This window comes from Artemia sp. Qi Xiang Cuo, chromosome 15 (assembly GCF_049724085.1).
Source record: "Artemia sp. Qi Xiang Cuo chromosome 15, ASM4972408v1, whole genome shotgun sequence".
In the NCBI taxonomy this organism is placed as follows: Eukaryota; Metazoa; Arthropoda; class Branchiopoda; order Anostraca; family Artemiidae; genus Artemia; species Artemia sp. Qi Xiang Cuo.
This window is the reverse complement of record NC_142808.1, coordinates 15,702,935-15,722,567: the sequence shown is the minus strand read 5'-3', so window position 1 is coordinate 15,722,567 and position 19,633 is coordinate 15,702,935. Positions and strand designations below refer to the sequence as shown.

Here is a 19,633-nt window from a genome sequence, read left to right as displayed (position 1 = left end):
ATGCAAAAACTTAATCGCGTGTTCCGCACACTAACACGTCCTAAAGACAATATCCTTTTTCCAAAAAACGTTGCCTACGCCAGTTCTACCCCATCATTCTACCTATATTTCGGAATATATTCTAATAAAATATTCCAAAATCCCTTTGGTTCTTCGTTTCTTTTTATTGGTCATAGTCTTCCTTTACCGAAACATTTTCACATTTGGTGAAAATTTTCGGCGGGTGGGGGCGGATTTACGAAGGAAAAATTCTGAGAGAGGGGTGAATTTTTCATTTCTGAGAAATTGATTTTCCGGGGGGAATTTTCCAAGGAGAAAATTTTCTGCGGAGAATTAGCCCAGAACCACATTGCATATGCTTATAAAAATTTACATAAAGTTATTTACAATTTATATGCTCAAATAAGTTTAAGTAAGCCTAAAAGTCATTTGCAAAATACGATTTATGTGCTTAATTTTGAACTTTATTTACACTTTTTATATTTATATAAATTTATTAAAGCCTAAAGTTATCTGGTATCGTATATTTATATGGTTATTGAAGAGTCTTTCTACCTCGAAAAAGAATATAGCTAAGATTTGTTGGCTAAGTGCTGTGGATCTAATTGAACAAATGTTATATATCTCTTCAGGATTTGGAAGCAACGGGCCTTTGAGGTCTTAGCCTTGACCTAAATTGTATAGGTTTATTTCCCGTAGAGATTATTTCCAAGTTAAGAGAAAAAAAAATCTAAATTTTGAATGTTTCAGGACGTTTTTACTTTTTAATAAAAATCATAGATAAAGACACAGCGGAGAGTATTCACGACGCAGTTTTGAGGATTTTCGAAAATCTTACTATAGTAAAAAAAAAGGAGTAAACAAATTGTGTAAATTTAATAAATTAATATAAAACCCAAAATGATACCAGCTACAGTCTTTCACATGTGATTACATCACATGTAACAATGCTTTACAATGCATCAGCAAGGCTTTACAAGCTTTGCCGATCATAATGTACCGAAAGAGCAGTGAACCTCGTAACTGGTTGTACGCCGTTTTTGTGTTTGCATATAACCATAAACAATTTTTTTTTCTGGAGTTTACAAGTATAGTTTACCAACTATAGTATTGAATTGAAGAATCCCGTTATTTAGTAAGATCCCTTGCTACGCACACAGAGATGAGAAAAAATAATTACCCATATGCAGTCTTTGTGCTCTAATATCTTCAACGCTATGTACAGCAAGGCCAGAACGACTAGAAATGCTTCGCCCAAACGTTTCGCCGATGCCAAACTGATATACAGGATTAGTAAAAGCCACTGGGTGGCGGCTTAAGCTTCTTCTGCCCTTAGTATGATTGTTGTTATTCAAAGAGTTGAGTAGAGCACTTTCTCCATGGATCCCTTGATCAACAGGACTCAAACTATTTATGCTTTGGTACCCAGATGATGCAATATTACTCAGTTGTGAGATTGATATGTTGCTACCTTTGTCTGACTCATAGTCTGGACTGTCATCAACATAGCGCAGGCCATCAGGAAAATCCAAGGTCGGGTGGCTTGATTCAGGTCCCTTGACTGGCGACATGGTTGGCCGAGGTAACGTAGAGGCTCTCTGCTCCTCATACAAATTTCTAAGGTGATCAGAGGCAGTTCCGGTTTCATGATACCTAAAATTAACGGAATATTTATGTAATTAAGGTAAGATTGAAATTAAGTAACACAAAAAGTAATCAATATAATTATGCTTAAAATCAATAGTTCACATTTGAAATTCACATCAAAAATCTGTTTTGGAAACACAGTAAAAATGCCTTACACATCTTACATTCTTCATCAGCATATCGTTTGTCTCAAACTAGAACTTCAAACAAGAAAGACTACTGAGTGAATTTCGGACATATTTTCAATCTTAAACAAGGAATACAGAAATCCTGCCTTAGAATGCAATTCAGAAAAAAAACTGTTCTTTTTAATTGTCATAACGATTACTCATCACAGGCTTTATTCTTCAGTGGTAAAAAAAAAGTAAAGGATACGGCACTAGACTCTACAGTCCAAACCTTCGGTGCTGGTCTCCGTTTCATGACCCTTCAGCCAGGAAGTGCAATGGGGGAGGGGATAGGGGCCAGCCATCCTGTGCTTTCGAACACTGCTCCTGCTCTTCAGGTACCCATTTAAAGCTGGGTCGACTCTAGCTGAGCTTAAAAAGTCACGCCACTGACCCCCGTTCCAAACCAAATAACCGGCCACACCAGGAATCGAACCCCGCCCTTCGGAGATCTCCCTTATTCTTTGGTGCCTCTATTATTAATTGGGTCACTCACATTTCAAGCCTCTACCTTGGTGTCAGCATCTCCATTTGCCATACTCAGTCTTCAGATTGCTGAAATTTCTTGCCGAATATCTGCTTTTTATGCTTAAATTATTCCCGAGAAACTTCGCTTCGATTGCTTTTACCTTACCAGTAACTACAACACGGATGCACTGTTTCATATCCTGAATGTTATGCCTTCCTTGAAGACATTCAATAAAGCTTGTAGATACAAAATTAACCTTTTCTATATTACCAAATATTCACATCACCTTGAACATACATGTCAAGATTTGGCACAATTGCCAAATCTTGGGAAAAATGACCCATAAATTGCAGTTTAAAAACTGAATAAAACTGTACATAAGAATTGTGCATGAAAGAAAATAGCAGGTCAGCTATGGTTACGAGTTCTTATTTGAGTTCTCAATACTTCGTCTACTATCGCTGTGTTGCATTCTGAACAGCGTCTACTATCGCTGTTCAGCGATAGTATATGCACTACTATCGCTGTTCTCCAGTTTAAATGTAAGCGTTCGTCTTGTCTTCTTTTGCTTTTTCTTTCAGGCTTGTCCTTTTTATTCTTTTCTAGGGTAGTCTTCAATTAAATAAATAAATAAACACAGAGCTGAGAAAAAACAGCAAGACAAAAGAAAATATCTTTGTTCTAAATGCACTATCTTTTTTAACTCGCCCCCCCCCCTCATCTTTCCGATCTTCCATTGTCCAAAAAAAATATCGATGTGATGCTTCACAATATAAACATTATTCTCCATGTTCCCAATATCTAGCTAGCAATCACTCTAAAAATTTTCGATCATCCATTTCTTCATTCAAATATTTCAACATCTTATTGCATATAAAGTGCTCTAAAATATCATTACCCATGTAAATTGGACAAAAACATCCTCCTAAATAGTTTTATCTGTTTCCAAATGGAAAACAATTATCCCTTGCTGAAATAACCGAAATTATTAACTCCCTTTGAAGCCCCACTTAATGACATTATTCATCTCCCAAAACTGGTTTAACCTCAACCTAAACACCGAGAGGACTCCCAATAGGTGTAACCACTCTCTAGGGCTATGACGAAAGAAAGGTTTAGGTGGCTAAGGCACGTTGTGCGGATAAAGGATGACAGATTGCCGAAGATGCTCTTTTCGGCCAACCGTCTAGGGCTAAACGGAAAGCAGGTCGTCCTCGTCTGGGGTATGAGGACATCAAAAAGAGAGATTTAAAGGAAATGAGAACTTCGTGGGAGGGTGAAAAAAGAGAGGCTTTGAATAGATTGGGATGGAGGAAGAGCGTGCGTAGCTGTGTTGGCCTCAGGCAGCTTGGTGCCGCGGTGAGTTGTTAGTAGTAGTAGTGGTATTATAATTTAGTTACCTTGGCAAGCTTCTCTGAAGACTCTGATACTGATAACGGTCGCTTGCTTCATTAAACCTATTTGGTGCTGTGCAACTCAGGGAATTAAAGCCTCTGATTCTTGTCGAAAGTGCATCACTAGGTTGCCTTAAAAGAGTGGCAATATTGGACAAGCAAAGTTCAAGGTGCTCTAGTCGCACATCCCCAAGAGCCTGCAAAAAAAATTGCTGTCGTGGTCACTTGTGTTATATTGCTGATTCATTTAAAACAAATAATAAAATCACTAGTCAAATTTATGGTGGCTATAAAAAAAAGTTCAAATAGGGATAAAATCCTTTTGATCGACAGTGTTTCACAAACAGTGATAGAAATTCACAAAAATACCAGAAATTAAGGTCTCCAAAATTGTGTATGGTGGTTTAAATGAGACAAAATATTAGATGGATTAAGTTCGAGGTGTCCAGGCTGTAAATAGATGCGTTTCCTACCTATAGCTCTTTCCCCGGTCAATTGGAATGAGAAGCATGATTTTAGAAACTTGGGAGGGGGGCTTAATCAATGGTGAATTTAAAGTTTAATGTTTTTTGTAGAGTCAAAAGAGAGTAGAGGGTAAACAGTTATTGTACCAGTGTCCTTGCTTGACTTGTCCAACTTCTCATAGACCACTTTCTAATTTTTGCTGGTTCTGGTGGACCCCCTGCATCTACATCTCTACCATATTCCCAAAACTCAACAAAAATATGAAGATTACATCCAACTATGAAATTTTGGATTGCATCTGAATTCTAACCCCGAATCAATGGATTTTGAAAAAAAAATTAGACTTGATTGGTTTGTTTATTAATTGTTTGTGGTTTCAGTGGATGTAAAAAAAAAAGTTCATCATCAAAAAAGTGATTCCATCCAACTTTACTTTTCTGACATCTACTCACAACACAAGAAACCCAATCTTTCTCACTCTTTTTATTTAGGAAACTTTCCATTCGGTGTGGTAAAAACAAAATGAAAACATTATATTTTCTTGTGTTATATTAATTCAAATATGTTCTTATTTAACTATCAATCTTTACCGTTATCAGAAAGTTTTATTGTCATAAATAATGCACATTTCTCCTGAGCTCATGAATAGTGTTCTGGAGAAGGAAGGTTTCATATTGTTTCTTAAAAATACCTCCCTGGGCCCTAATTCAGGCTTTATATCCATTGTTGAAGTCTTATTAACATAGCCTAGAAGATGTCTGAGAAAATAAAAAGCTGCTGTGCTGGAATTTTATCTACTACTTCTAACAACTTACTGCAGCACCAAGTCACATGAGGCCAACAGCTATGCATGCCTCTCCATCCCAATCTATTAAAAGGCTCCTTTACATGCTCCAGAGAAGTTCCAATTTCCTCTAAATTCTTCCTTATGACTTCCACCTCAATTTTGGGACAAGTTGCTTTTCATTTTGGCCTTAATGGTTAGTCAAAAAGGATCATCTTTGGCAGTATGTCATCTTTCATCTGTTGAATGTGTCCTAGCCATGTGAACTTTTCTCTCATTTCAGCCTAGAAAGCATTATAGAACCGAAATTTTCATACAGTTTACTGTTTGGAGTATGATCAGTCAGACATGTTTCTAAAACAATCATAGACGACTCCTTTGGAAAATATCCAATAAATCCTCTGTCTTAAGGAGTGCTCACATTTCAGAACCCTGCTTGACCACTAGCTTCCAATATTCTAATCTTGGTTTGCACACTTGTCTTTCTGTTCTTCCAATTTTTTTTTTCAACTGTGGAAAAATGCCCTGGGTCTTAGCTAGTTTACTTTTAACATCTTTACTAATGATACTACAAAAAGGAATTTTGCATTTTTTGCTGAAAGAAACATCACAGTTGCATGTTTATTTGTTTACCTTTTTCTTCTAGGGTTGATTGTATCAAAAATAATAGTCATCTAAAATTGGAAGAGGGTGCATTCAAATGGAAACTAAAAGTTTTAGTGCCCTTTTTAAGTGACCAAAAAGTTTGTAGGTTAATTAGCCCCACTTGGGGTGTGTTTCTATAGGGGGAAATTTCCAGGGGTCATCTTTCCAGGGGAAATTTTACACTGGGGGATTTGACAGAATTCCCATGCAACACCCTTTTTTTTATCCTTACTTTCTCTTGTCAACTTAATTTTGCATGTTGAGATGTCCTGTGGAAATTATCTGGGGGCTTTTTTCAGCATGTTTTGATTTCCAGGGGAAAATTGTGTGGAAGAAATTTTATAGGGGGGGGGGGGCTTTCAGTGAGTATGGAACTGTCTGGAGGGTTATTTAGAGAGGGAAATTTTTAAAGAAGTTAATTGAGAGGGGGGGATTTTTTATGTAGGGTGATCCAGATTCACCAGCATTATTTGAAAAACGATCAAAAATTAAATAAAAAAGCAAGTTTTTAAACTGAAAGTAAGGAGCAACATTAAAACTTAAAAATGACAAGAAATTATTCCATATATAAAGGGGTTGCCCCCTCCTCCAATACCTTGCTCTTTGTGCTTAAGTCTGACTGTTTAAAAGTACTAATAACCTTAGTGTAAATAGCAATGTATTGAGGGGGGAGGGGCAACCCCTCACTTACAGAACAATATCTATTTGTTTTGAGTTTTAATGGTGTTCCTTCTTTCAGTTTACAAAAAAAACTTTTTTTTTTAAATTTCATATTTTACCTCCAAGTTTGGACAATTTTAAAGTTATTTTGGTACTGTTACTAGTACCCAGGCAACACATGAGAAGTGAAGTTTGGTTAATGCTAATGAAATAAAACAAAATAGGATGAAAATATAATAGTTTATGAACAAATTTGGGCTATATGTTTGCACATTAGGGGGGTAAAGCATAGCATATATTAAATATGGAACTTAACCTAGGTACCCCCCCCCCCCAAACCCCAAAAACTAAAGTTTAAATAGTTTCTGGAGTGAGAAACCCTTGTTTATGCTGCGGGAGACATCCAATTACTGGGTAATGGCTAGATGATTTCCAATTTTATTGATTTGTGTTGCCTGGCTAATAGAACTGCACTGTTTTTTTTTCACATTTACGTAATTACAGCCATAAAAAGTAATCCACTAGTAGTGGCCATAAAAAGTTGGCAAACTAGTTGAGTCAAACTTGCATAAATGGATCCACAATCCAAATTATGGCCAAGAAAACTGTTGAAAGCCCCTACCTTCATCCATATCCACTTGTAAGGCTTTAAAAATCCTGCAAAGTCAGGTCTTAACTTTGAGGAAAAGTTTCAAGCTCAGCTAGAACTAAATGTGATCATTTTCACAGATTTCTTCAAACCCTGCAAATGGTGAAGGAGTGGTAGTAGAGATTGAAAACTCCTTTCCAGGTTATTCTCTGGGCTGTAGATCCATTCCATATTTCTTTGACCACACTCTATTTTGGTTTAAGACTTGGGGAAGTTCACTTCCAGTGCAAATAAATGTTACATTTGGATTCAGGATGAAATCTTGATTCTAAGATATCTGATTTACAAAGTGTTAACACTTTGTAAAATTTACAAAGTGGTCTCTGATTGGTCATCTTTTAATTAGTTACCAATGTAAACAGTAACAGTAAATGCAAACAGTTTTAAATTTTTTATTGAGTTTTTATGTAATATTGTATTCTTTTTGGGATTATGTTACATTTTTTGAAGCTTATATTACTGACGTGCAGATACGGTGAATGTAGCACTAGATGCATTCATTAACAGCCCACTAAGGACCCTCAAAGATGGTGGTAAATTTTTCGCAGTTCATATTATTCGTGACTTAGGAATAAAGTGAACATACCATTCGATGCCCCTTTTTATGCTCTTTACAAATATAATAGTCATTTTTGTCGCAAATGAATTTTACCCCCACTCCTATATATATATATATATATATTATAGGGGTATATAAATTTTATATTGGTACATAAATATATACCAAATCGTATATATTTGCACATTAGGGGGGGTTGGAGGAAAGTTTAAAATCACCTCATTTGCATCAGAAATAAATTACCCCCACCCCCCTAATGTGCAAATATATACCCTGAATTGGTACATATAAGGGTGGGGGTAAGATTCATTTGTGACAAAAATGATTATTATATTTGGAAAGAGCATAAAAAAAGGCATCCAGTGGTATGTTTACTTGCTTTATTCGTAAGTCAATAATAGGAAAAGCGAAAAATTTACAAAGATGGTAGTTTCTTCTCTTATTCCTGGCTATATAAAAGGGTTAAAAACAACAATTCCATTATGTGCTGAATAGTTTTAGTTGACTCGTTTCAACTATAGCTTCACTATATTTAGCCCCCTCCCCCCGCCCCTCCCTTATGTGCTGATATATTGCCCGAATTATGTATTTCCATGTCTCTTCTGGTTCGCTGTTTCGTCTATGTTGGTTCAATTTCACGGGTAAACCAGTTTTACCAAGAGTTATGCTAACAGCGGTATCTGAAATAAGAGAAATAAAGTATAAGCTTTGAGGGACCTTGGAAGGCTAAAAATTGAATTTCCTAATAAAGCGAATGTTATATTCAGAAAGAGCATCAAGAGGTCAGTAGTATAAATTATCCCAATTTTACCGGATAAATATATGCCATATCAGATTTTACGAATGAAGATTAATCAGAAACTTGAAGATTACAAAATTTTAATGTTGGGAATAGGCTCTTACACGCCCTCTTTAAAGATGAGTTTCGTGTTATCTAGAGGTACCGTTGTTTTCATCACCTATCATCACCGGAAGCTTCAGCCTTCTCCCAGCCATTTTAGATTACTTGTTCTCCAGCTTTTGACAGGGAGAGGTCGGTAGAGTGAGATTTTATATTTTTTAAAAAGTGAAATTTGTGAGCTAGGTTATCGGTGGATAGATGGTTAATCAGCAGTACGATTAATGTGTATCATCCGTTAGAATAATGGAGATAACCTAACCTGGATTTAGATGACATTTTGGAACTTCATTTACGTGGCATTGCTACCGGTTATGTAATTTTGATTGCATTAGGTAGAGTTACGGGAATAACAGGCCTCGTCTGTTTAAACCTTTAAAATGTTTGTGAATCTTTTAAGGTGTGACAGAAGATAGCACTTAGTATAGGTCTTTCGGTAAATATTCAGCAGTTAATATTATTGACTTAGGAATAAAGTGAACATACTACACACTGCCTTTTTTTATGCTCTTTATGAACATAGTAATCATTTTTGTTGGAAATGAATTTTATCCACACCACTATACATAACAATTCAGAGTATAATAATAAGAAAACTTATGCACTTGAAATGTGTGTTAAAGCTCTTATTCATACAATTTATATGATCTATAATTTAGAGAAATGCATAATGCACATGTCTGTATGCCTACCTGCATGAGCTTCAGAAATAAAAACTATAGGTTGACTGCTAGGGTGATTTTGGTAAACTATGGGTAAATTTGGACAAGTATTTTATGAAAATATTTTAGTAGCCTCTTAGTTAAAGTTTTAATGTGTAGTACTAATGTAAGAATTGTTTTCCTAGCATGTTTCTGTCAACAGCCCTAGTTCTTGCTTAACTAAATCAATTCTGTCAAGGGTATTTGTTTAGCCTTGTCACCTGATAAGGAGACATGTTAAGAAAACAATTCTTACTTTAAAATATGTATAATGATCCTAGTTCTTATATTATCCAATGGGAGAACCTTTATCATCAAGTCTTTCCTCTAAAAATCCTTCTTTTTCCAGCTTTAAATAAAAAGTTTTCAAAACCCATGCCACTGAGATTCAATGCTTAAGTCTTTTTAAATTGCCGCCTAATAAGTTCTTTTATAGATAGCATTCATGCCAGTCTTTAGCGTTCATATTTTGATATTCACCCTTTGCCACTGCTCTTTTTAAATAAAAAGTATCAAAATGACTGGCATCAACACTCTCTATAAAACAACTTCTTAGGTGGTAATTTATAGTGGCAATTTAAAAAGACTTAAGCATTGAATCTCAACATCTAGTAGCTGCCCTCCAATTTTTTTGGTCATTTAAAAAAGGCACTAGAACTTTTAATTTCCATTCAATGAGCCCTCTTGTGATGTTCTAGCACCCCTGGGTCAATACAATCACCCCTGGATAGTAGAAAAAAACAACAAATACACATGCATCTGTGATGTTTCTTCTGGCAAAAAAAATACAAAATTCCACATTTTTGTAGATAGGAGCTTGAAACCTAAATAGTAGGGTCCTCTGCTGAATATGCTGAATTTGAGTGTGTGATTTTCATTGAGATCACTTGACTTTTAGGGGCTGTTTACCTTTTTTCGAAAATTGGGAAAGTTTTCTCAGGCTTGTAGCCTTTGATGGGTAACATTAAACCTAATGAAATTTATATAGCCTTTGTGAAATCAGCATAAAAAGCCAATTCTTTTGATATATCTATTGGTATCAAAATTCTGTCTTTTAGAGTTTTGGTTATTATTGATCTGGTCCACTCCTTACTTACAATTTGTTACCACAAACTGTTTGATGTTTAGGTTTTGATATCAATGTTTGGTCCAATGTATCAACATCAATATATAATATTGCCAAACACTGGTAAAACTTGCCTTCCGCCCTGCTCTGTAGCAAATTAAACCCGTGTTTTCTACAGGAAATTTTAGGCTGGGGAATTGGCCAAAAATCTTTTTTCACACTCGATAAGTGAAGTTTGGTGGAAAAAAAATATGATGAAGATATAAGTTTAGAAACAGATTTGGGCTATATATTTGCACATTAGGGGGGGGGGTTGCAGAGCATATGCTAAATACCTACCCAAATTACCAAATAAATACTTAAATAAAATACAGATACAATTTATTATTTATCAAAGCAAAAACTAATTGTCTGGTATAAAGAAGTTGCTTGACCAGTTTTCTGTCTCATGTTTGTGTCATTGGCAATCAAAATTCTCAAGTGTGTATTATATAACCAACAAGTGCCAAATAAATTTAATTTGTGCAATTGTTCAAGGGAAAGTTTCCAACAGGGTTAGAATTGTCTTGAGGTTTTTTCCATGGGGGGGCAATTTCCGAGAGTCGAACAGAGACTCTATAAATTCGGTCCTAATTAACAAGCATGGCATATATTAAATATGTAACCTAACCTAGGTACCTCCCCCCTAAACCCCAAAAAACAATCGTTTACATATTGTAAACTCAATGAGAAACTATGCTTTGCCATAAATTTATCTAGTAAATACACGTTTGTCTGGTTTCTTTGTACATTCTATAGCGCTGGTTTAGTTATAATGTACAAGTACCACTTAAATATTGTAAATGCAATGAGAAATCACACTTTGCAATCAATTTAAATAGGAAATACCCATTTGAAGGGTTTCCTTGTACAGTCTATAGCGCTGGTTTAGCATAAATAGCGGTGTAGACGCCATCATCATTGACCAGCGTCTACAGGATTCGTCCTTATCGCTGGCTAGTGCGATTTAAGGTACTTTAAGGTAATATATATATATATATATATATATATATATATATATATAATATATATATATATAATAGATAGATAGATAGATAGATAGATAGATATATATATATATATATATATATATATATATATATATATATATATATATATATATAATTCACACAGAATAAAGCTTCTGCTTTCAAGTCCCAACATATAATTAGTTCATGAACAAAATGAAAAAATTCATTAAACTACATAATTAATTTTAATCTGTGGATACACACTTTAGTGCTACAGTAATCAGAGAAGAACCAACTTGGTTCTTATCTGATGAGTTCTGTCTTCCAGTTCATTAAACTTGTCAGCTTAACACCATAAACTGTCATCAATGTCAAGTTACAACTGAAAAGCTTATAATCAACTTGTTATTTTAATTTTCAGTGCAAGCACATTTGCTAAGTGGTATAAACATGTTAACGTGTAAATAAAAAAAACTCGAGTTTGTTTATTTTAGTTTTACTACCATTAAAGGGTGTATCCAGGATTCTGTTGGGGGTGGGGGGGGGTGCAATAAGACCACCATAAAAAAATTTTGAAACTATATTTATGCTTCTTTAATATGTCTGTGCTAGAGAAACATTTTTTTTTTGGGGGGGGGGGGAGGGGTGGGGGTTCAATCCCCTAATCCTGCTTCCTGGATACGGTCTTGCTATTGTTAATATATTTTTTTTTATGTAAATGCTGAAATGACCAATAACATTCAAGAGAAACTAGGAGATCCAACCTAACATTTAATTGGTGACAAATGTATACAATTTAGATATGGCCTATACAACCAGTCTTATCAAACAGTTTGTGGTGACGAACTGTAAGTAAGGAGCTAGCCAGCTTAATACTAACTGAAACTCTAAAAAACTGAATTTTGATACCAATAGATATATAAAAAATGGATTTTTATGCCGATTTGAAATAAATCAGTTTTGTTTTACCCATCAATTAAATTTACTTTTACCCATCAAAGGTCGTCGTTTCCCAGGGGTTATTGTATAGAATATTGGGAGAGGGTTCATTCGAACAGATATTAAAAGTTATAGTGCCCTTTTTAAGTGACCAAAAAGATTGGAGAGCAACTGAACCCCCTCCCACGCTCATTTTCCCCCAAAGTTATCTGATCCAAATTTGAGCCATTTTGTTCAGTATAGTTGAAAGATAAAACATCTATGTCTTTAGCTGTAAAATAACCCCCACAGTCCGTGGGGAGAGGCCTGTAAGTTACGAAATTCGTCTATTGTTTACATGTAGTGTTTGATATTGGGAAGTATGTACATTTTTTTGGAGGGCAGGGGGTGTTCTGGGTTACTGGGGGCAAGGCTGTACCCAGGATTTTTTTTTTCAGAGGGGTTTTTACTCAAAAAAAAATTTCAGGTGGGTTTTACACAAAAAAACTCAAAAAACGCATACAAAATTTGTTTATATCCATTTTTGATATATTTTTACGAGTCAGACAAAACATTTCAGGGGGGGTGTCAAACAGAGTAACTCCCCCCCCCCTGGATACAGCCCTGACTGGGGGATTTGAATGAATTACTATACAAAATTCTTTTTAATTGTCCAGGGCAATGTTCCAGGGCAATTATCCAGAGGTTTTTTTTCTGTGTGTTTTGTTTTAGCCAAAAACAAAATAAACTATAGCCAATCATAACATATCATAGGCATGCTACATACTTGAAGTTTCAATTATTTTTAATGAGATACGTTTAATTATAATAGCATAGGAAAATTCAAGAAAGACCCCTTCTTTCAAACCAAACCACTTTTGTCTTAATTCTCTGGTACTAGTATGAATGCTTAGCTCATCAGAGCGCTACAGCCTTATTTAGACAGAACCCTTTCCAGGTCCAATTTATGACTAAGGTAACCTTGTTTACTGACAATATGAGTCAGAAATTAGAAATTAGTCCACAGCAAAACAAAAAAAATGAAAGCTAACCAATAACGGAGTATTTTTACCACACTTCAAAATGGTGGCTGGTGTTTGAATCACGGAGGCTTGTTTATTTGTTGCTTTTTCCCAGGAGTGATCGTATATCCTGGGAGAGTGCTGATTCAAATGGATATTAAAAGTTCTTGTGCCCTTTTTAAGTGACCAAAAAGATTGGAGAGCAACTGGACCCCCTCCCATGCTCATTTCCTCCCAAAATTATCTGATCAAAATTTTGAGATAGCCTTTTTGTTCAGTATAGTTAAAAGATCTAAGATCCATGTCTCTCAAGGCTGTACCCAGAGTGGGGGGGTTATTGGGTTTGAACCCCGCACCACCCCAAAACGTTTTTTTGACTCGAAAAAAAGTAACAAAAATGTATTAAAAAAAATTTTGTGTGCAGTTTTTTAGTCTTTTTGTGTACCCCCCCCCCCCCCAAAAAAAAAAATCTGAGTAAAGCTCCCTCCCAAAAAAAAATCATGGGTACGGCCTTGATGTCTTTAGCTATAAAATGACCCCTCACAGTCCATGGGGAGAGGCCTGTAAGTTATGAAATTCGTCCATTGCTTACATGTAGTATTTGTTATTGGGAAGTATGCAAAAAAAATTTTTTGGGGTGGGCTGATCTTGGGATAGATTTCTATGAGTAGAATATTCCATGGGGAGGGAAATTTATGGAGTTTGAATATTTTAGGGGAAATGTTACACTGGGGACAAGGCCATACCCAGGATTTTTTTTCTTTGTTTTCTGGTAAAAAATTTTCACAGAACGGGGTCTTTCTGGAGTGATCAAGAAACCAATTAAAGATTACTCTTTTTCAATTGTAAGGATACTAAGGAGAATTTTTTAGGTTGAATCGTCTAAACGCAATTTTACAGAGAGGAGCGATTCTCAGCAAAAATGAAACTTGCTGGAGAGAATTTGACTGGGAGAGGGTGCACTTCATATTGGATAAAATTTTTTTTATCTTTTTCTTTGTTTTCTGGGAAATAATTTTCACAGAAAGGGGCTTTTCTGGAGGGATCAAGAAACCAATTAGAGATTAAAGTCTTATTCAAATGAAAGGGTTCAAAGGAGAATTTTTTAGGCTGAATTATCTGCAAGCATTTTTACAGAGATGAGCGATTCTCAGCAAAAATGAAACTTGCTGGAGGGACTTTGACAGGGAGAGTGTGCACTACAGATTTGATAAGATTTCTTTTATCTTTGTATATGTATTCTGTGAAATAATTTTCACGAAAGGGGCTGTTCTTGAGGTATCAAGAAACCAATTAGAGATTAGTCTTATTAAAATGAAAGGATACAAAGGAGAGTTTTTTATGTTGAATTGTCTGCAAGCAATTTTACAGAGATGTGGGATTCTCAGCAAAAACGAACCCAGCGGGAAGGAATTTGACAGGTAGAGGGTGCACTTCACATTGGATAAAATTTCCACATGTCTATTTCATAGAGGGTCAGCCAGATCCACCGGTATTGTTTGAAAAACGAACACAAACTATTCTATATGTGAAGGGTTGCCCCTCCTCAATACCTTACCCTTTATGCTAAAGTTCTAAAAAGTTCTGTTTACTAAAGTTTAAAGTTCTGTTTACTAAAATCGAAACACGAGTGCCATTTAATTACAATAGGATGCTTTTTTCAAAAGTGCTAACAGCTTTAGCGTAAAGAGCAGGCCGTTAAGGAAGAGGCCTTATCATATACGGAATAAAGCTGTCAAAATTAATATGCAAATTTTGTTTTAATTTTTCATGTACGGTGAGCCAAATTCGAGTCTGCATTAGTTGAAAAACATTCAGAAAGTAAATTTTAAAAAAGCGAGTTTTTTTACTGAAAGTAAGGAGTGTCATTAAAACTTAAAACAAACAAAAATTATTCTGGATATGAAAGGAACTGTCCCCTCCTCAATGCCTTGCTCCTTACGCTTAAGTTTTTTTTTTAAGTTTTATTGTTTTAAAAAGTAGAGTTGCTACACAGAGTCAAAATTTAGCGTAAAGAGAGAGGTGTTGAGGAGGGGACATCCCCTTTCATATACAAAATAATTTCTGTTCGTTTTAAGTTATGTCACTCCTTACTTACAGTTAAAAAACTAAAAAAAAATTAATTCTATAGATTAAAACTTAATCATTTGGGTTGGGAGCAGAGTAGTAAAATTTGTCCATGTTATTCTTGTACGTGTTATTCCATGTTATTACACTGGCTTTTTGGTGTAAAACTACCGTAATTCTGTATTTAGCTCATTAGAAGAAAATTCCTTTTCGTATACAATTGTTGGTTTCTTTGAAAACACTGTCGAATTTATAAATCACAACAAAAACAGATGCACGCTGAACCTTGTTTTTGCAATGATAGGTTGTAACTTACCTTCGATATTTATTTGCATTGTCGCTTACACATATTTTGTTTTTATGTCCAATTGGCTTGAATAGCCTAAGTTATTTTTGTACAAATTTTCCTTCATGACGTCTCACCACTAAGGCAGATGAAAGGTGGGGATGTTGTTACTGCACTTGGATTGCGTCATGCAGTAGTATAAACGGGGCGGTGCAAAACCTGTCTCTGTTGTCCCAGAATGCCGAAGAAAAGCGGTTCTTTCCGAAAAGAGGTCTTTTACCCTAGTAAAAAACTGTTACATCTATTAAAAGAGATTTGTCAAAATATTGGAAACAAAACATTACTCTTTTTGAAATTTCTTGAAGCAGTTGTTATCTCGTGTCAAGCAGAGAATGATTTTACACTGCAAGCATATCCATCTTGACCTTTTGCAGCATCCAGGCCTTCTGCACCGGGCTGCATATGCCAAGTCACAAAATTCTGGTAGATGCAGTGCAGCTCTGGCATATGGTGGATGGATTGGCCTCTTTTTCACACTCAAAACATGGTGTTGAGTTTCATAAAGAGTTCTTCATTGCTATTTTCTTGACCTCGTGACTCTGAGCTTCCAGAATTGAGCAAAAACTCGGCCATGTTGAAACAGAGGTCAATGAGCTGTTTGAGGTCACCAGAAACTTCTGGGCCATGGCCCTTAAGCTCATAAAATGTATTGGCTAGTGCAGCATCCACAAAATGATGAAACAGACGCACAGTCCATTTTTTAGTACATGTCTCAAACTGGTAATTGCTGACCATGCAATCCGCAAGGTTTACCCCACCCATGTAAGTGCTGTCGTTGGAGACTACTCGTGGACATTTGACCTGCAGGTAATACACCTGGCACTTGTCATTCCATTTGACCTCTGTCTCCTCTTCTTTACCTTTGCAGTTTGAAGACATGAGAAACACTTTGTTATCATACCAGTGGGTCACGGCTACTTTTCTATCTGAGTGCACAGACATGCCAGAGGTTCCTCTACCCTTTCTTTTCATTTCTGTTTGTCTTGTCTGAGATTGCTGAATCAACAAATAACTTCAGGTTCAACCGGATTGTGAAGAATCTTTCTTGAGTCATCTTTTGTGATAGGGCTTCCACCCTAAACTTCCCAGACCAGTACATGCAGATCCGAGGAAACTTGAGGTTCCCCATCAGGATGACAATGCCAACGAAAATTTTCAGCTCGTCTGGAGTTACATTTAAGCTTTTGTGGTGGACCAACTGATAGTTGTAGTTCATGCAAAAAGCTGTACGTTCGAAGAAGCTCTGGGTAATATTGAAAAAAGAATTGTTCTGTACTCCAGTCATTGTGGTCCTGGAAATAAGCAGGGCCCATGTCCATGGCATGATGATTATTGAACTACCAAGACTTCCTCCAGGACAAGGTTGCTATAATTTATAATTTGATTAGTTATAATTTAAACTAATTGTTTGATATTAAGATAGGTACAAATAGTCCATCTTGAGGTCATTTGCATTGCCCAGTAAAAAAAATACCAGCATTTGGATTCTTGGATAAAACAGTCAACACTAGTCTGTAATTGCTGTATAAATTTACGTTTTTGGTCAATATTTTGGTTCGAGGAATAATAAGAAAAACTGTTGCTACTATTATTATGTTAAAAGGATGGGGGAGAACCTTTTGTCAGACTAAGCCAGATGATTTCATCATGCTTAGAGAGGTTAGGAGTGAAAATGAATTTTGGCTGGAGGTTATTTTGAGCAAAGAACAAAATACCTCCCCCTTTTCTGAGAGGGTTGTCGGAAAGGTGAAGCTTAATGAACTGGGAGTAATTATTTATTTTAAGGAGTTCAGGCTTTTGTGCCTGAACCTGTTACTTCTATGATGTTAATATTCTGAATTCCAGTGATACCCCTTAGTTCAGTTAGTTTTTTGAAGTTTAGGCTCTCGGCATTGGTAAGTAGGAACTTACTTCGAAAACTTGACTAAGTAGCATATTGAGACATTTTTTCAGTTTGGGGCCGGGGGTTAAGGGATAGGTTTTCAGCAATATTGGTACTTATGCATTAGATATAAGATATTTGTTTCAATAAGATCACTATCACAAGCCCACAAAGGGCCGAATTCGGACTTCGGAGTCGACATTATAAATGGTTGCACTAAAACAGGCAAAAATGCAAAAAAAAAACAACAAAAAAATAGAAAAATCATTATGAACAATCATTTAACAGTCAATAACTAAAACTGTAGAAAGTCAATTAAAAATTTAAAAAGATAAAAACTGTTCAAACTAAACTTACACAAATACGAATCGTAAAAAGAATTAGAACTGACATAAAAAAAGGAAGGGGGGTAAGAAGCTAATATACATAAAAAAAAGAGAAAGACATAAATGTATATATAAATTAAAAGGGACACTAAGAAAGTGTTAATAATCCAACTGCAGTAAGTCAATAAAAGAGTAAAAAAAATAAAAACTGGTCAAGAAGGGGGGGAAGAAACTATTGGGACATTTTATTCATTTTTTCTGTAATAAAGGGGACAAAAGTTCTGTCGTATCTCGAAGCAACGCAGCGAATGGGGGACAAAACAGGGATGGGCTCAGAAACAGCTCGAGGCGGCCGGAATCTGGATGGAGAGTGATGTTTGGGGAAAATACTTGCCGTCCGAGGGTTTGTTATGCATTTTTTGCAAAACGGAGGCACAAATTCTTTCTTCGTCTCTCGAGTGTCTCTAGTTTTGAAATATTTAACAAATGCAAATATGGTATCTTGCCCTCTTTAAAAATAATTCTTAGAGCTCTCTTTTGGACATTTTCAATTTTTTGTGTTGCTTAAGTTGAGAGGCCAGGGTGCCACACAGGACAAGCATACTCTAATATGGGACGCACAAAAGAAATGTATACTTGATTGTAACACCAAGGAGTTTAAGAGATGTGACAGAGGTTTCAGGAGGAATAGGAGGAAGAAAAAGGGGAGGGGATTTAAGGAAACTTGCTGAGACTATTGCGGAACTAGAAGGGTTAACTGTCATGTCAAGGGAAGAGGCCTCACAGGCAATATCTTGGAGTATGCCCATTGGGTTGCTAAACATGTTTTTATGACATATCTCTAAAACTGTCAAGTCATTGACAAATTTCCTCCTATTGTCATAAAGGGTTGAAAGGCTGTTAATCATCAGAGAAAAAGGAGAGGGCCTAGAATAGTCCCCTGAGGAATGCCATTAAATATGGGGAGATGATCTGAGAAACAATTTAGATATTTAACTGCTTGAGATCTATTAGAGAGAAAAGAGGCAACGAGCTTAACAAGGACAGTTTAACTTTGGAATTCCTTTATAAGTTTATCTATGAGTAAATTGGGGTTAATCAAATCGAAAGCTCTTTGAAGATCAATCGAAATCAGATTAAGCCAACTGTTAGGTTTTTCAAGTAATTTAGGCATGGTATCAACAAGATGGATCAGGTAATGAGAGGTTGACGTGGATTTGAGATTACCAAACTGTCTAAGATCAATGATGGGGAGGACTTTCATCTTAAGCCAGTCTGCGAGAAAACTTTCATACAATTTAAAAAAAATTGAGGTGAGGGTAATAGGACGAACGCCATCAAAGCCAGGCTTCCCATTTTTCTTTTTGATTGGGGTAATAAAGCCTTGTTTCCAATATTGAGGGAACTGTCCAGATTTGGTAATTTCATTAAACAGGGTGGATAGGGGTTTTGAGAGGTAATCACTGAAAGCTTTAGCCAGAGGAACAGGAATATCTAAAGGGTAAATGCTTGATCGTTTTAGTTTTTCAATTTTTTTTACAACATCAAGTGGAGAAATATGTGGGAGTGAAAAAGGATCAGGAAAATCTGGAAATGCGTAAGATAGTGATGGGAGACTGAATAACAGAAGCCAGAAACTTATTGAGGTCATTAGCTGTGGTCTTTGGAGGTTCATTTATATTAAAATTTAGTTGTTTTTGACTCTTGCCGGTAAGTTTTTTAATTTCAGAGTATAGTTCTTTGGTTTATCATGGCGCAAGTATTTAATTTTATTTTTATAGTAGGCTCGGGCATCTTTTCTAATTTGACTTTATAATTCCTTTCTTAACTTATTTGCTTCAGCTAAATTACCCCTGTTAAATAAGCTTATTTTCGTGCGGATTAACCTTTTTATGTGATTGTTTATGGAAACACAATGAGTAGGAATTAATTAGTTTTTTGTGAAAAATCAAAATTTT

At 35.7% G+C, this 19,633-nt stretch overlaps 2 protein-coding genes across 2 annotated transcripts in view; both read right to left on the bottom strand.

The window, feature by feature from the left end:
• The window catches only part of LOC148943377 (uncharacterized), a 29,244-nt gene extending 13,788 nt beyond the window's left edge, over positions 1-15,456 (bottom strand). The window contains exons 1-4 of the mRNA XM_089101116.1: positions 15,438-15,456; positions 8,016-8,119; positions 3,684-3,874; positions 1,181-1,653 (exon numbers count right to left, since the gene is read on the bottom strand). Coding sequence (XP_088957242.1) covers positions 1,181-1,653; positions 3,684-3,874; positions 8,016-8,119; positions 15,438-15,456 — 787 coding nt within the window. The remainder of the gene's footprint in view (positions 1-1,180; positions 1,654-3,683; positions 3,875-8,015; positions 8,120-15,437) is intronic.
• Positions 15,457-15,944: 488 nt separating this feature from the next.
• On the bottom strand, positions 15,945-16,439 carry LOC148943376 (uncharacterized). The gene has a single exon (XM_089101115.1). It carries the CDS (start codon positions 16,437-16,439, stop codon positions 15,945-15,947), a length of 495 nt encoding a protein of 164 aa, XP_088957241.1.
• Between the last annotated feature and the right edge of the window lie 3,194 nt (positions 16,440-19,633).

Excerpts from the sequence above, each read along its gene's own strand:
- LOC148943376 (XM_089101115.1), bottom strand. The coding sequence starts at position 16,439 with ATGAAAAGAAAGGGTAGAGGAACCTCTGGCATGTCTGTGCACTCAGAT.